This window comes from Eulemur rufifrons, chromosome 18 (assembly GCF_041146395.1).
Source record: "Eulemur rufifrons isolate Redbay chromosome 18, OSU_ERuf_1, whole genome shotgun sequence".
NCBI lineage: Eukaryota > Metazoa > Chordata > Mammalia > Primates > Lemuridae > Eulemur > Eulemur rufifrons.
The window spans coordinates 58,854,502-58,872,315 of record NC_091000.1 but is presented as its reverse complement, the minus strand read 5'-3'; the positions used below and the strand labels follow the sequence as shown (position 1 = coordinate 58,872,315).

At 48.0% G+C, this 17,814-nt stretch overlaps 1 protein-coding gene across 2 annotated transcripts in view; it reads right to left on the bottom strand.

The window, feature by feature from the left end:
- The window catches only part of GFOD1 (Gfo/Idh/MocA-like oxidoreductase domain containing 1), a 104,899-nt gene extending 87,476 nt beyond the window's left edge, over positions 1–17,423 (bottom strand). The window contains exons 1-4 of one of the 2 annotated variants that reach the window (XM_069493055.1): positions 16,465–17,423; positions 13,434–13,435; positions 9,456–9,468; positions 2,355–2,506 (exon numbers count right to left, since the gene is read on the bottom strand). In XM_069493055.1, the coding sequence (XP_069349156.1) occupies positions 2,355–2,506; positions 9,456–9,468; positions 13,434–13,435; positions 16,465–16,717 (420 nt within the window). In that variant the 5' untranslated portion in view covers positions 16,718–17,423. Of the gene's footprint in view, positions 1–2,354; positions 2,507–9,455; positions 9,469–13,433; positions 13,436–16,464 lie in introns of those variants that run through there. The other variant, XM_069493054.1, reaches the window with a different exon arrangement.
- Positions 17,424–17,814: the final 391 nt, after the last annotated feature.

Sequence of the window (17,814 nt, the reverse complement as noted above, 5' to 3'; positions counted from 1 at the left end):
TATCATAAGAAAATTTTCTATATTGCTATAGTCTTCCTATACACAACTCCAAGGGCTATTTAATATTTCATCAATTGTATTTACCATATTTACTTAACGCTTCCCCTACTGTGGAACATTTGTTTCAGTATCTAGTAATTATAAATGAGCCTTCACTGAACACTGTTGGGCATGTGGGTGTTTTCATCGTTATTATTTTATGTTATTTCCCTAGGAGGGCTTCCTAGAAGTCAACCTCATATTCCTCATTGTTGAAAAACGCAGATCCCTAGTGACTAGATGACCTGATTGAGGTAAGAGGCACACTCTCCAGAGACCTGGCTTTGGTCCTGACTCAGCCGTCAATGATCAGCTGTGAGAACACCGACAAGCCACTCACCTCCTCTGAGACTCGGTTTCCCTCGGGTGGTAGGAGACGGGGTGCTTCAAGGCCTGTCTAGGGTGTTCTGGTTGCCAGGGCTGGTCTCTTCCCACTGTTCCACATGGTTTCCCATCAGAGATACCAAATCCCCCGGCCAACTCCCTTCCACGGCTCTGCTTTTCACATCAGCTGCTCAGGGAAATGATTGAGTCAAAGCCCATCGTGGGACCAAATTTGTTTAGGCCTGGGGGAGCCAAGCAGGTCAAGTCCATGGTGTGCAAAACAAGGCAGTGGGATTGGCTTCCTCCCCCTCTGGAGCCTTTGCCGCTGCTTTCTGAATCCAGGTCAGCCGTGGAATTCAACAGACCTCGCTTCTTATCTGCAAGCGTTGGCCATAGGGCATTGTGACACTAATAAACACGCGCAGGCCTGCACGTGGGGGCTTCCCAGAATTCAGGCATGTAGGGGAGGGAGGCGCCTGTGTCTCTTACATGGCCCTCTGGGACAGCAAAGAGGCCACTGGTCACGTCCCTAATGAATCCCTGCTGGCACAAACACCACATTCAGCCTAGAGCACGCCAGAACAGACAGAGGAACACATCACATTCTCCTTTTCTATCTTATCCATACAACAGTGTGCCATTTATTTTGGCCTCTTTAAAAATGAATTCCAATCAGCAGAGAAGTGAAGATCATTAAATGACATTTTCTCAATGTTTCAGCGTCCTATAGGATACATGCAGTCTCCTGGCTACTACTGTCTCTTCGTCACAGAATGAGACGATGGGAGTTCCAGTGCAGTCATCCTTTCCCCCTTTTTATACTTTGTCAGTGAAAATTATATGGCCTTTGTCCACAGAGACCACTGGTTTGCGGCATGCTGTACTGCAAAACACACAAGCTTTGGAGTCAGGCAAACCTAACTTAAATTCTGATTCCACTTCTTAGCTGGGTGAACCTGACAAAATACTGTTTTTCACAGACCCCAAGACATCACTGCAAAGACTTATAATTATTTTACTTACTACTAAGAAAGAAAAGCTCCTTCAGGCGTGTGTGTCCATATTTGAAATGTTCAAATGTGAAAAGAACATGTAGCACAGAAATCAATGACACGTGATATTTAAGCCCTCTACAGTCACATTTCTCTCCTGGGAGATGGCGAGGCTAAATGTCCACCTTGGAGGTTGGCTATGAGATGTAGATGGGGAACCTTGGTACTATGCCTGACTCCAGACCTGGTCGAGTGCGCCGTAGAATGGTAGTCTCTCTTCTCCTTTCAAAACCGATGGGTAGGTTCAAAGAGCGCTCTCAGAGTAGATGCCATCTATGTCCTTGACCTCTTCTAAGTCCCTGTGACCTAGAATACTACCTCAAACATGGTAGACACTCAATAAGTGGGTTGGGGGGAGGGCATGGTGGTGTGCACCTGTAGTCCTGGGTACTTGGGAGGCTGAGGCAGGAGGATTGCTTGAGCCCAGGAGTTGGAGGTTGCAGTGAGCTATGATGACACCACTGCACTCCAGCCTGGGCGACAGACCAAGACTCTGTCTCAAAAAACAAACAAATAAAAATTCTCTAAAAAAACCTATATACATTTTTTAAAAACATTAAAAAGTAATAAAAAATAATGGGTGGGGAATACAAATGCTGAATTAGTTTGAAAGCTGATAAATACCCAAGCCAGGAAGTCCTATCGGGTGATACAGACAGTGCAGTCCCACTGGCTTCCCAGCACCTGAATGTGACAAGCACATCTGTCAGTATAACCTTGACTGGGGCTGGGGGCTGGGAAGGGGAAGGGCACCTCCCTCCTGGAGTCCCCCACGCAGGCCGGCTGCGGACGGAGGCCAGCAAGGAGCAACTAAATCTCAGCCCCACAGACAACACGGCACTGTGGCACCCCTGGGCCTCCCGGGGAAAGCCAGGCTGCCTCTGTGCCCTCGTGCCCTGGATGTGCACATTAAGTCAGACAGGCTGCATCCCCAGGGGCTCAGAACGCGCCCACACCCCTCTCCCTGAGAGCAGCATCATGGGGGGTAAACAAATGTCCCTCGTGGGCGTGCTGGAGGGAGCAGGAGCTCAGATGAACAGAACCTCCTGGCATTGTTTTTCCCTGACATTTCTTCCTGCTGATTTTTCTTCCTCTGCTGTCCCTGCCCTGTCAGAAAGGGGGAAGAGACAGAGCCGGGGAATGAATCCCACTTTCCACCACCCACTTTTGATTATTCATCTTCATGTGGGAGATGAGAAGAGCTGCCAGGGACACATTTAAATAACAAGTACTCTAAAATCGTTGCTTTGCCCTTGACTGCAGTCAAGAGCCCTTCTGCGGGAAGCAGGCTGCAGCATGTGCGTGCCCACACCCTCACAAAGGCACACTCACCCCCCCTCTGGGCCCGCAAGCTGCAGGTTAGCAGTCCCTGCTCCCCGAGGAATGCTCACACTAACGGGTATGGCTTTCACAACATTAATGGGACTCAAAGGGGAAAAAAAAAGCAACAATAATTAGCAAAATAGTAAGTACCTGTTAGTTGAGGCATCAGGCGTTAGTATTTATTTAGCCTTTCCCCACAGGGGAGCAGAGAGAGGAAGAACAAAGTCAGAAACCAGCCCTTCCCTGGAACCACACAGTGTGCTGGCAATAGGGAGGAAAGCAGCCTTACTCTGAAGCCAGAATCCTTCCCCTCAGCTCAGGTCCTCAGGAGCTGGCTGCAGTGTTCTCGAAGTTCTTGCAGGATAAAGAGATCTGGCATCAAGTCCCTAACCCTCAGCATCCTCCTGGGCAGCCTATGAAGTCCCTTTGCTTATCTATGCTCCAAGGAGGGAAAGTATGTCTTATCTCCCATCCTTCCAGGATGGCTGAGAGTGTTCAGGAAGACATGGCCTGTGAGTGAAGCCGGAATTCCCGCCCCAATGCCACTCCACCCTGGCTGGTGTCATCTGCTCCCTGAAGTCCTGTAATAAACCCAGGGAAGGCAGGTGGAGGAAGGAGGGGCACCATCATTGACCTGGTTGCTCACTCCCTACATGTAATGGAGAATTCAGGAAACTTTCCACAGCACATCTCCATCTTATTAATAATAGAGTCCCTACTAATAAATCAAGGAGGTGGTGCCCAGACCACGTTAAAGCCCTACTAACTAGTGTTGAGAGACCAATAACCCAATATATAGGCTCTCCATCCTCCCATTCCCAAGGGAAAATGAAACACACCCAAAAGTTTGGGTTTCCCAAAACCCCATGTTTAAATCACACATAAATGACTGCTTTGCTCATTGCTGTATCCATTAGTGCTGTCCAGGAGGATTCTCCACAATGATGGAAATGTTCTCTGCTGCACAGTCCAACATGGTGGCCACCGCCAGCCAGGTGTGGCCTTTGAGCACCTGAAATGTGGCTAGGACAACTGAGAAACTGAATTTTCCATTGTATTTAGTTTTAATTGATGTAAAGTTAAAGAACCACATGTGGCTAATGGCTACTATATTGCATAGCACAGATCTAGACATTGTCTGGTATACAGCCAGTGCTTAATAACTATTTGTTTAAGGGAAAAATGAATGGACAGTGGCTCACCATAATAAGTTCTGATTTAAGCAGGATTCTCATTTTTATTGGGCACTTATTTTAAACAAAGCCCTTCTGAGCTAGGTACTTTCATTATTCCTGTTTTACAGACTAAGAAACTGAGGCTCAGCAGAGTTAAGTCAAGGGCTCACAGCCACACAGCACGTGGCCAGGCCAGAATTCAACCCCCGGCAGTGTGTCGCCCACACACCCCTCCCTGCCGGCCCTCCGGCTTCCTGCAGTCTGATGAGATAGCCTCTTATAACTGGTTGTCTTTTTCCACGGATGAAAAAGAGCCTTTGGGCGCATCACTTTACTTTCAACAGAATGACACCAAATTCAACAAGGAGCCTTTCCTTTTATAACAGAACAATATTGTCACATCTGGGGATCTTTCAAAAGTCTCGCCAGAGCAGTAACCTTGAAAGGCTCTGTGGACTGACTTGTGGGTCTCAAGTCAAGAAGTCACTGTTCACTGCACCACCGTGGCCTCTTCCTACAACCCTCTCTCGTGACGGCAGACTAGTCCCAGACAGCCTCACAGTCATTATGTCCATGACCTCTCGCCTTGTAGCATGGAGGGGCAGGTCCACATGTCATACACAAATGTCCTCCTCCAAGGAGATTATTGCATCCTTGCTTGTCTAGTAAAGCATCACTGCAGCTGGCCCTGACCTCGTACCATAATGGGCCCGAGTGTCTAACCGGGGAACACAAGCCACCACCACCATCCAACAAAAGCACAGAACCAGGGCTGAGCACCGCACCCAGCACCCTCTCTGGGGCCAATCCTGTTCTCCACCGGAGCATGTCCCCAACGCCATCACAGCGAGCTTTTGTCCCCTTTGTCCCTGTAACGATGTTTGCAGCTCTTCTCACACCTTTTAAGGCATCCATGTGGGCTCCGCTCAGCGGGTTTCTTTCCAATGCTCCTGTAAGCTTGTTTCCCTTGACAGACCCCGGGGCTCTGGCATTTGTCACTGTCACCATTTGGGATCTCCAGGGAGAGAAAGATGCAAGTGGCACTTGCTGCTGAGAAAGAAAACTATTTTTAGACTTTTGGACATTCTTAAACCACTCTAACTTTGCCCCAGGCCGTCAACTGCAGGCAACATTGTCCACCCCAGGGTGCTGCCACAGAACCAGCGGTTCCTCGAGGAGGACGCGACATCGCAGAGCCTTCCATGTCTTCCTTTCAGTTATTTAAGTCCTACCCCTTCTTCTAGGCCCAGTTGAACACCCACCTCCTCCAAAAGGTCTTCCCAGGCCCTTCCAGCTCTCAGACAGCAAGGCCTCACAAGGCCACCTTCTTAGGGACCCGCTGCTGCCCGAGGGGAGGCCACTGGGGGCAAGTGTGGCTTTCCTCACTGCTCCCCGCCCCCACCCCCCACCACTCATTTTCTTTCTGACTTCAAACTCAAGTTCCTCACTTAGCAAAACAAATGCTCGGCAGTGGCAGCAAACTAGAAGCACTAACTCCCCGGCTATTAGAGGAAGCCCCTTCCAGGTCCCTCCGTGCTGAAAGCGTCCCCCTTGCACGCAGCATTTTTTATAAGGGGGACTCTGTTAAAACATTTTCTCCACTTTTTCCCTTTGTTTTCGTGCCCTTTGTACACTGCCACTGGAAAGCTGCCCAGGTGGCTGACCCTTAATCCAGTAATGATTTTTGGAGGGGGTTACTCAATCGCCTTAAGCAAAGCCTTCTCGGCATTGCAGTGTAGCCATCCACTATGCACTTAATCATATATCTCATTGCATTACTCTCTGGGGTTTTTCTCACCACAGCTAATACAGTGCCACAGGCATTCAAAAGGCATTTACTAAATAAAAATAAATGGAAAAAAGAGAAACACTCTCCAGACACTGGTAGAATAGGCGGCCGGAAGACCCTGGGGCACCACAGACAATCTTCAAATTGGAACTGCCCCTGGCGGAGTGTCCAGCACGTTATCATTGGCCGGGGCAACACCAAGCCCCAGGCATCAGCATGTCCCTACTGGGAGTCTTGCTCTTCTACATAAGGAACCACTTCAGTGAATATTTGGCAAAGCTAATTTTACTTGTGTTGAAGAATTAGTTCAACTGTACTAGTTCCAAAAGCAAAAATAAAAGGAAATATATAAAAACTAAAGAAACTCTACAACCCAATTTAAAAATGGGCAAGAGATTTGAATAGATATTTCACCAAAGAAGATACATGACTGGCTAATAAACACAAGAAAAGCTGCTCAACATCATTAGTCACTAGGGAAATACAAATCCAAGTCATAATGAGACACTGCTGTATACCAACTATACTGGCTATTATCAAAAAGACTGACTATACCAGGTGTTGGTGTTGATGTGGAGAAATTAGAACTCTCCTACATTGCTGGTGGCAATGTAAAATGGTGCAGTTGCTTTGGAAAACAGTTTGGCAGTTTCTTAAAAAGTTAAATACGTATGTACCATACAACTTAGCAATTTCAGCCCTAGGTGTCTATCCAAGAGAAAGGAAAAATGGATCTACAAAAGACTTGTATGGAAATGCTCACAGTAGCATTATTCATAACAGCTAAAAACTGGAAACAATACAAACATCCATCAGACGGTAAATGGATAAACAAAATGTGACATAGCCATACAACAGAATATTTCTCAGCAATAAAAATGAGCTTCTGATACATGCAACAACATGGATGAATATCAACAGGCACAAAAGACTACATACTTTATGATTCCATTTATATGAAAGTTCTAGGAAAGGCAAACTATAGAGACAGACAGTAGATCAGTGGTTGCCTGGGTCCCAGGGTGGGAGTGAGGATTGGCCACAAATGGGCATAAGGAAGATTTTTAGAGGATTGCAAATGTTCTAAAAAGTTTTGCGATGATAGTTGCGCAACTATATAAATTTACTAAAACTCACTGAATCGCTTATAATGGGTGAATTTTATGGTATATAAAGATAGTTCAATAAAGCTATTTTTTAAAAAAAAGCAATGCTAAAGCTGTAAATTGACTTAATTTTGGGCTTTAAAAATTTATAGTTTCAGTTTAAGGGTACTATGCTAACTAAAAGAGTATCTGAGTACCCTAAAGGCTATTATAACTTAGAAACTGGAAAGTTTTAAAAATTCTTATCATTTTAACATAAAGTTATTTCTTCTGCATTTTTTAATGCTCTACAGTGAGGCATCAAGAATTCTCAAAGAAAGTCTAAACCCCAAGGCATCCTAGACTTGCCTAAACCCTAGAGGCCAGTGACCTGTAGACAAGTATAGAACTGGTCAGGGGAAGTGTCAGTGTGGTTGTCAGGGATGAGCCTTTTCCCCAACATTCTCCTTAGCTTGAGTCTGAACCGATAAAAACACCTGCCTTCAAGATCTTCCTGCTGCGAGGATAGATGCTCAGAGACTGACTGCGCTCCCACCCACACCCACCAGCTGAACTAACCGCAACAGTTTCTCCGCCCACACGTCTTCCAGGTTTCTCATCACCCAGTTTGCTTGGGCAGGTGGCCTTGATCCAGGCAAAATCCGTATTGGTCGGGGTTCTCTAGGGAAATAGAACCAATAGGGTATGTGTGTATATAGAGAGATTTATTTTAAGAAATTGGCTCACACGATTGTCGGGGCTGGAAAGTCTTGATCGTGCAGGGCAGGCCAGCAGGCTGGGGACCCAGGGAAGAGTAGATGTTGCAGTTTCTGGAACAAAGGCAGTCTGGAGGCAGAAATCCTTCTTCCTCTAAGACCTCAGTCTTTTTCCTGCCTCCTGATTCCTTTAAGGCCCAGAGCTAGTACTTGAGCACAAAGGGCCAAGGCCTCCCGGCAGTCCTCTGGGCTGCAGCACAGAGTCCACAGGAGGCTCTCGGTCAAGATTTGCAACCCTACAGAGGACCCTAAAACTCTACGCAACTGGCCATGTTTATCTACTGGCCCATCACATGCTTTAAAAATATATACATCCTAAATTTAATAATAATTTAAAAAGGTTGGTATCATTGGCTCATTACATATATTATTTCTTTCCACTGTTTTGCTATGGTCATTACAAAAGTAGTAAAATGCCAAGTGTGTATTTCATTAAGTGGATAAAGAACCTATACAAATAAATGTCTATATTTGTAAAAACTTCAATCAAGTCTGTGGGTTTTTGGGTTTTTTTTTTTTTTTTTTTTTTTTTGAGATAGAGTCTCACTCTGTCGCCTGGGCTAGAGTGCCGTGGCGTCAGCCTCGCTCACAGCAACCTCAAACTCCTGGGCTCAAGCGATTCTCCTGCCTCAGCCTCCCAAGTAGCTGGGACTATAGGCACATGCCACCACATCTGGCTAATATTTTATATTTTTAATAGAGACAGGGTCTCGCTCTTCTTGCTCAAGTTGGTCTTGAATTCCTGACGTCAAGTGATCCTTCAGCCTCGACTTCCCAGAGTGCTAGGATTGCAGCGTGAGCCACCGCAGCCAGCCAAGTCTGTGTTCTTAGAATCAGTACACTTTGGAGTGCAGCCCAGCTGGGAATGACCACTCTTAACAATCCCTCCCCTTTGCCCTCGAATAGAGTGGTCCTGGCAGCATTTTGTGACGTGTCCACCACACTGCGGGTAACCACAGAAAAGACTGAGCCAGGAGAAAGCATCTGGCATAAGTAGGGACAAGTGGGGTGGGGCAGGGCCGCACCACTCAGGTGGCTGAACCTGTAATAGTTGTATTTGGGAGCTGCATGTGGACAATAATTTCTGAGCTACCACATCAACTATGTGGCAGAGGCAGCCAGTGCAAAGAAGAATAGACAAGGAATCAGACACATGGAGATGAACAAAGTTCCGGGAGTTCATGGTTTCCAGGCACCCAGTGAGACCCTGCTACATCTGTACCCCCTCATCACAAGGGCTACTGAGTCTTTACAGGAGCATGGTGAGTTCTTGGCAACACCATCAACACCTCCTAGTGATCACGTGTCTGTGAAGTTAAGTACTGGATTCACAGCAAATACATCTGAAGCTTGGCTTAGGTACAGTCCCTTTAAAAACAAGAAAAAATTTAAATGTATTCTCTGCATCTAGCAGGAAGGAATCACCTCTTCAGAAAATGTGAAAAAAAAAAAATCTTGAAAGGTACCATTTGGATTATGCTAAAGAACTGATGGTATTAGGGAGAAGTAAAAACAATTAACTAATGTTTACTGAGCTGATGCAGATAACGGAGGGTAACACAGGCTAGGTCTTTATAAACTCCCTCTCATCTGAGTTATCACACCAACCCTATAGGATACTGTCATTAGCTCCGTTTTATTGGTAAGAAAACTGGAAGGATGGGTACCTCTCCCAAAGTCACACCATGGTAACCTATCAACCTTGCCTATTACTGGTGAATTTTATGAAGCACGGCATCTTATATAATGATGCTATTTCCTAGGCCATGATTGCCCTGAATCAAAATATGTAACTAATGGCCTGTGGATTTCTTTCTTGGAGAAACCCTTGAAACATGCTATTGACTACCACTTCTTTTTTTTTTTTTTTTTTTTTTGAGACAGAGTCTCACTCTGTTGCCCAGGCTAGAGTGAGTGCCGTGGCGTCAGCCTAGCTCACAGCAACCTCAAACTCCTGAGCTCAAGCGATCCTCCTGTCTCAGCCTCCCGAGTAGCTGGGACTACAGGCATGCACCACCATGCCCGGCTAATTTTTTCTATATATATTTTTAGCTGTCCATATAATTTCTTTCTATTTTTTTTAGTAGAGATGGGGTCTCGCTCTTGCTCAGGCTGGTCTCGAACTCCTGAGCTCAAACGATCCGCCCACCTCGGCCTCCCAGAGTGCTAGGATTACAGGCGTGAGCCACCGCGCCCGGCCAACTACCACTTCTTGTTGTTCTTCTTCTTCCTCCAATTTCAGGTATCAAAATGTCCAACTTCTTCATTTTGCTTCTTCTCACTCCAATTTCAACTTCTGCAGAATTGTACGTTTTCAAGACCAAAATAATCACTCAACTGCAACTAATTTCAGTTAGATGAAATGATATTGGTGATGCTTGACTTTTCCTAACAGTAAATAGAGTAATTTCTTTCATTTACATAATGCCCAAGGGCTTCCTCAACTCCACAACAAATTGATAGACCAAAACTCACTTTGCTTGAGCTCAGGGGCAAGAACCCAGAGAGAAAAATGTAATTACTTTTTCCACACAGTGTGGAGATAAGAATAGATCCAGAAGAGACCTCAAGGAAGAATTGGAAATGCAGGGTTTTCTAGGATTTCAGAATGGTTACTATCAAGTCCAAGTGCACCATTCGCATTATCTGCAGCTGTATCTCGGCTGGTGTGGCAACAGTGGCCAAAGTCCTGCCTCACCCCATTTCCTCCTTGCTCCCCCACCTCTGTTCCAGCAGCCCTCCTCAACATGAAGCAACTGCTCACACTGTGAAGTAGGACAGAAAAGGGCCGACTGCTCCAGGTCCTCAGCTAATGATGCCAGACGAGTTGGGACAAGATCAATGTGCAGCAAGATCAAAGCTCAATGATACCCTACAGCCTTACTCACCACCCCAAAGGAGCCTTCCATTCCCATGGAGAGGCTTCACAAGAGAGTCTACCCACTGTTGTCTCCAAATACCAGGACAAGGACCATGAAAACAGATGTCACCACATTCCACAGAAGGCAACAGGTATTTTAGCACAGTTCCTCTGCCAGGTTAATTACTCACGGCAGGGGATGTCTTCTGTTCCCAAGGGCAGAGAGCCATCTCATCTTTAGTGTCTGGCTGTTCCAGCATCCACACTGCCTGAGAGCTGGATAGAAATCCTGAATCTCGGGTCCTACCCTGGAATCTGTTTTTTGATGAAATCTCCAGGTGATTTAACTGCACATTAAAGTTCGAACGGCACCAGGCTATTGCACACAGGACAAAAATAATATGTGTTAATTGACACATCCTGTTTATAACCTTTGTCTTCCCCCAAGCACACATCCATTCAGTGAACATGCATTCATCTGTCATTCAACAAATACAGTATGTCTGCTACGTGGCTAGGTGCCTGGCACCGTCTGTGGAAGATAAGGCTACCCTGGTCAGCAAAGCAGACAGGGCCCTACCCTCAGAGAACTCACATTCTAGCCAGGGAGACAAACTGCACATAAGAAAACCACCAAGCAAACAAAAGAGATCACCGCGAACTGTGAAGAGCGCTACCAGGAAGAGAAAGAGGATGACAGAGGCAGGCTTGGGGTGGGAAGGAGAATCTTTTGATTAGGAAGGGAGGGTCCAGAAAGGCCTCTCCCCCAAAATAACATTTGAGCTGAAACTTGAACATGAGAATGAGTAAGTGAGCCACTCAGAGAAGCGAGGGGGGAACCTCTGGGCAAAGGGAAGAGCAGTGCAAAGGCCCAGAGTCAGGAAAGAGGTCGGTGTGTTTGCAGAACAGGAAAGAGGCCCACGAGGCTGCAGTATAGTGGGTCCAGGAGAGTGTGCAGCCGTCCAAGAGGTGGGAGACATGGACAAGGCTGGGCCATTGCAGGCCAAGTAAGTCATGGTAAGGAGCCTGGATGTTATTGCAAGTGCCATGGAGCCACTGAAAGCTGAGAGTGACACAGTGAGAGACTCACACACACACACAGACACTCTTACCTTCCCCAGTGAACAGAGAAAAGAAAGAATAAGAAACAAGACTAGACTAGCCAGGCAGCTGGGCGTCTACTGCGTCAGTCTAGGTAGAGTGGACCCTGCACAGGAACAAACTGGAGACGTGTTCGGACCCCCGCCCGGGCTGGCATCAGGGCTGTGCTGCCCCTGAGCCCCAAGCTGCGCTGGACACAAAGGTGAGCGAGACCATCCTTGCCTGGCCTGCATCCCCAGTTAAGGGGCTTTCCAACAGCGCCACACGAGGAAATCGACAAAATGCAGCGTCATCTTGAGTGCCAGTTAATTTGGCAATATCTTTGCTAAATGAAATGAGCACATACTCTTCGACCAGCAGTTTACACGTTTATCCTACGATCAGACTGGCATGCACACAAAATGACATATGCTCAAGATTATTCATTACATGTTTGTATAAGCAAAACACTGGAAACAACCTAAATGTTGAGGAATAGGGAATTGGTTAAATAAATTTTGATTTACCCATACAATAAAATACTGTGCAGCCAAAAGTAGCAACAATCATAATTTTATATTCTGAGTTTCATATATATGTAGATACATAAAATATATGTCATATATTACATATCATATATGATATATAAAAAGGTGTATGTATAGATATAAATATGTATAAATGTATATCTGTGTGTATATATACAAATGTGCATACTATATATGTAAATATATAAAAATAATGTACATAAATTCAACATATAAATTTTTAAGATATTAAAATTTTTATATACATTTTCAAGATAATAATGTTGCATGACAAAAGTAAGGTACATCACAATGTGAATGAGATACTATCAATTGTATAAAAAGGTTTTAAAAATTCTCATACACAATACTTGCCAGTAAGTATATACCTAGAAAAATCTTGAACAGAAGACGTGAGAAACCAGTAATGGTGATTGCCTCTGGCTGGAGGACAGAGATGGAGACTTTTGCTCTTCACTGTATACTTTTATAGCATTTGCCATTTGTACATGTGAATATTTAACCTATTCAAAATAACTAAATAAAATTTAAATGTTAAACAAATGCATTAAAATAGGAGCTAGAAAAGATGGTGGTACTCAAGGCCGGGCGCGTGGCTCATGCCTGTAATCCTAGCACTCTGGGAGGCTGAGGCGGGTGGACCACTGGAGCTCAGGAGTTCAAGACCAGCCTGAGCAAGAGCGAGATCCGGTCTCTACTAAAAACAGAAAGAAATTATATGGACAACTAAAAATATGCATAGAAAAAATTAGCCGGACATGGTGGCGCATGCCTGTGGTCCCAGCTACTTGGGAGGCTGAGGCAGGAGGATCGCTTGAGCCCAGGAGTTTGAGGTTGCTGTGAGCTAGGCTGACGCCATGGCACTCTAGCCCGGGCAACAGAGTGAGACTCTGTCTCAAAGAATAAAAAAAAAAAAGATGGTGGCACTCAGTACTAACAACACACAAGGGCATGGGGGAGGGGTTTGAAGAAGGGAAAGGATTCTAGAAGGCGGAGACACCTGGGCTGAGTCTTGAAGGACAAACAAGCATCATCATGACCACAGGGAAGAAGGGTGTTCCTGACAAAGGCAGGGACATATGAGCCAACAGGTGCATTCAGGGAAACCCCAGCAGTGTGGGCTGGCTGGAGCTCATGGGGTTCTGGAACGGCCAGCAGGCATGAAACGGGCAGGTGCATCCCAGGCCACCTCTTGCTTGTCACACCAAGAAGTTGAGGCTTTGGCCATGAAAGCATTTAGGGAGCCTTTCAAAGGGGAAATAGTGACATGGCCAGGTCTCCAGTGCTCCGACACCCCTGGCAGCAGTGTGGAAGGTGGAGGGAGGGGCCGGGATGGGTGGAGCAAACTGGAACCTAATTCAGAAAGCAGGTAAAGCCCTGACTTCTACGGAGGAAGTGATGATGCAGAAGGCAGAACAGATACAGAGAGATTCAGGAGATGGCATCCACCAGATCTGGGAACCAATTCCAGGGCTGCGGTAAAAGGAATAAAGGAAACTCCAACCATCTCACTTGAGCTGCCGTCATCAAAGAAGCAGTGGAAGAGGAAGAAACGACTCTGGAGGTGGTGGAATGGTGGATTCAAATCGCTGGCTGTACGTCCTGGAGCAGTTGGACTGAAGTCTCTGAATGTCAGTTGCCTCATTTGTAAAATGGACCTAATATCTACCTTAGAGGATTATTTTAGTCAGGCAATGAAATGCTTTATACACAGCACCTACCACACTGCCTGGCACACAGTAGGTACTTAATAAGAGGCAGCCCTGGACAATGTAGAAATTATACATGGTAGAAATGTCTCTACAGCACAAGAATGCCTAGTTCATTAAGGTAGGGACTTTTTTAAAGAATTAAAGGCGAATGTGTGTGATTCAGTTGATTCAAAGTTTCATTTCTCTTGGTCCCTAGAACAGCCCCTCCCCTTGCCAGCCTGTGATCAGTGTAGAGTCTGGATCCAGGGCCACAGACCTATTGCTCTCTATGGGCAAGCATCTCAGAACCTAGGCTTTTGTTAAAAGTACATTTGCCAGGACTAGTCAGACTGGCTAATTTCAATTCCAGGCAAACACTAGTACCTATAAACCTCCAACAGCCAGACCAGCCTGCTAACTGTTTGGGGTTTTCTACTTCCTGTGTTGCGTGTGTTGAACCTCCCACCGTGAGTGTGAAATAAACCAAGACGACCAACCTACTATGTACTTGCAGCCACAAGCCTCGTCCAGGGTCCAGGGATTTTCCAGTTAAAATGAAGTCTACAATGAGACCAAAGTCCAGCCACATCTAAACACAGTGCCTCCATATTTTCTATAATCACAGACTACCTTGAATGACCTGCAAATGGAGGAGTTGGGAAAAAAAGAAGAAAGCCTAAGGCCTGCCATGAAAATATGAACAAAACCCTATTCCTTAGCCCTGGTTATCAAACTAAGTCTATTATGCCTCTCAAGCTTGGTTTTGAGGAGAAGGTAACTCACATTAGTCTTGTTAATGAAAAAAAAAATCATAGGGATTTTTGAAAATAAGAACAGAAGAAGTATCCAGAAATGTATAATTTGTGTTACATCTGAAACCAGAGCCTCCAAATATTTTCATGGCCAAAGTACCAGAGGTGGTCAGAAAACAAGACCATCCTTGTTCCCCAAATTGCCACTCTCCTGCTCTAGGTTTGCTCTGTGGGTTTGACGTGCAGGACTAAGACACTGTGTGCAGAGGGGAGAAGTGATGTTACAACACAGTATTTCTGATATGACCAGTCCTAAGCCCTCTAGAATAGCTGGGGCTCCAGACGGACTGGTTTTACACCAGTTGTCCTAATAGAATTATACCATAAGATGGTTATAATCCATTTGATATGCACAGATCCAATGTAAACAAGGGCATTAGCTACCCAACATATATGTTTCATCAGACAGAAAAGAAATATTGGCCAGACTCAACAGCTTTCAATTCAAGGCCAAATAAACCAGCCTACAAAGGCCAGAAGCTTAATAAAATTAACATTAAAAGTGACAACATGGGGTAGCCTCCTTAGGAATTCTATCAGATGTCCCATCTGAGTCAATAGCCCAATGGCCTTTATAAAAATGGTTTGCTATGGAGAAAGTATTCTACATTCTGTTCATTGGTCTTTGAAGGCAGAATTAAAATATATGGACATTTCATCTACCCTGAATCCACACCTATATTTTAAAAGTAAAATGTTCTTTCCGAGACTACGTACAGTTGTTTTCTGGATGCTGTCCCCATTCCTAATTCCTCCCTAGTAACTATTCTAATGTGGCATCTTGTTATAAGCTTTGTCTCTTTCCTCACCAATAGAAATTTCAACTTTCAAGGGTGGGCTATTTATTTTCTTGGAATAGTAAGGAGGGAGCAATCTTCCTGGGATTGTTTGAGGCATGTGTGAGAACTGCTGATGGAGAAAACATGCGCTTGTCTTTCCCCTGAGCACGGCAGAGATGCTGATGCTCTATCTTCAGAGATTGTTCAGCCTGCCTGGGCGTCGGGTGGGGGCGACTGGATGGTGAGGGGCGGGGAACTCATCCCCAGCCCGCCTGTCAACATCATGCCTTCAGAAACTATTCCTGAAGGGAATGAAGGAGGGCCTTTTCTGACACAAAGCATCCATGCCTCTGGAACTACTGCGGCCATCCCCTAAACATTTAAGATCTGTTACTCCAAGTTGGTGCAGAAGACAGTTCCTGGGAGGCTACACTCAAAAGTTAAAATCCCTCTGGTTTTACTAAATCAGTCTTTACTACTCTATGACGCCTCTGAAAACGTTCTAAGTCCCCCCAAACACACACACTTCCAACCACTCCCGCCATCCTTGTCACCAGCGCAGATGAAATACTTCAGTCAATTGTCACATCTCCAATCTCACACTAAACTAACTCACAGCAGAAAGAAACAAACGACCCTAGCAGGGCGCCACAGCTGCTGAACAGCAGGTACTCTACTGCCCCCAGGAAAACCCGAGACACGTGTGCGGCCCTTTATTCTGGCGTTTCTGGGCGCGCACTCGCCTCTACCAGGCGCGCACACACGCACATACTTGGGCACTACACACACGGCTGGGGACTAAGTTTCCTCTCCCCCGTGGAGAAACCTATCCCCTGTTTGGGGGATCCGATCCAACTGGTTCCCATCCCCGGTACGCACGCCTCCTCCGAGCCACTCGAGGGCTAGCGCGTCCAGGTGGTGCGAGGAGGGAGGAGGGAAGCGCAGAGGTGGGGAAGGCCAGGGACGAGGAAGGAGGGCGCTCAGAGTGGGATCTGGGATCTCAGACCCCCGGGGCAGGGGAGATGCAGTGTAAGCCTCTGGGATGTGGAGAGGGGAGGGCACTGGGGAAGGAATGGAGAGAAGGCCAGCGGGGGGTTGGGGGGGGGTCGGGTGGAGGACGGGGCTGCTCACCCAGGGTTTTGACAGCGATCTGCCTGGTGAGGGGCGGCGGCAGGTTGATGCACACCAAGTCCACGTCCTGGTGCAGAAGCACCTCGTCAATGCGGCTAGTGTAGAAGGGGACGCTCATCTCCTTGGCCAGCTCCTCCGCTTCTTCCTGCGTGCGGCCCCACAGCGCCTTCACCGCGAAGCCCTCGTCTTTCAGCAGCGGGATGATGACACGGGCCGTGAGGCTGGTGCCGAACACGCCCACCCCGGGAAGCATGGCTGCTCAGGTCCGCCTGGCTCTGCTTCTGCCTGGATCTCCAGTCGAACACGCGCACGCACACCCCTCCAGCCGGTCTTGCACCCGGCCCCCGCAGCCTACCTCGCCGCGGTGCGCCAGCCGCCGTGCACCGGGCCAAGCGCCCGGGTTCCCAGAGCGCACCGAGCTGCAGGCGGAGCAAGCCTGGGCCGCCTCACTACGGCGACTGCTGCAGTGTCCGCCACGCGGGGCTCCTGTCCTTCCCCGAGGCGGCGGCAAGGACCCCCCTGGGGCGCCCGAGGCCCCGAAGCCCCGCGGAGCCCCGGCTCAGGCTGCGCTCCCGCCGCAGCGCCGGCCCGCTGCGTGCGCCCCGCCAAGGCCGCTCCATGGCCGGCTCATCCCCGCGGCCGCAGCCCAGGTCCGGCTCTCTCCCGCGTCGTTCCCGCAGCCGGCGAGTCGCACAGACAAGCCTCTATACTCCGCCGGAGCACGGACCCTCTCGGCTGCGGAGTCCCCGTTCTCCCCCGCCCTCCGCTCCGAATGAAATAATCCCGCGGCCAGCAGGAGGCCGGCTAAGGATGCGGCTCGGAGCGCGCCCGACGCGGATCCCGAGCGGCAGCGCGGCAGCGGCGGCCACCACCCGGCGCCAGCCTCCTCATTCTGCTGCCATGTTCGCTCGCAGCGCGGCTCGGGCGGCCTCGGCCCCAGGCCGGCGAGGGCTCTGGGATCCCGCGGGGACGAGGGCGGAGTTGGCGAGTTTGGCTGTCAGCGGCCGGTTTTCCTGCACCGCCCTCGCCGCAGCGCCGCGCGCCATTGGCCATCGCGCGTCGCCCCCGCCCCCGCTGCCGCCAGCTCCGGGTGCGCGCTGCGCCCGGGCCCAGGAGCCCGGCGACTCCTCCCCGACCCCGCCTCGCTCGCCTCCTGCCCCTCCGCTTCTTCCCTTTCTTCGCCCTCACCATCTCCATCTCCTCCTCGCTTCGCTCCAAACCCCGCCCCCAGCAAGCAAATAAATCTATCCAGGTTGGGCGCGCCCTAATAGGTTCGTCGCCTGTCCCTTGGGAAGAGAGCAGCGGGCGCCCGGGCCCAGGGGAGGCCAGAGGGACCTGGCGAGGTGTGAG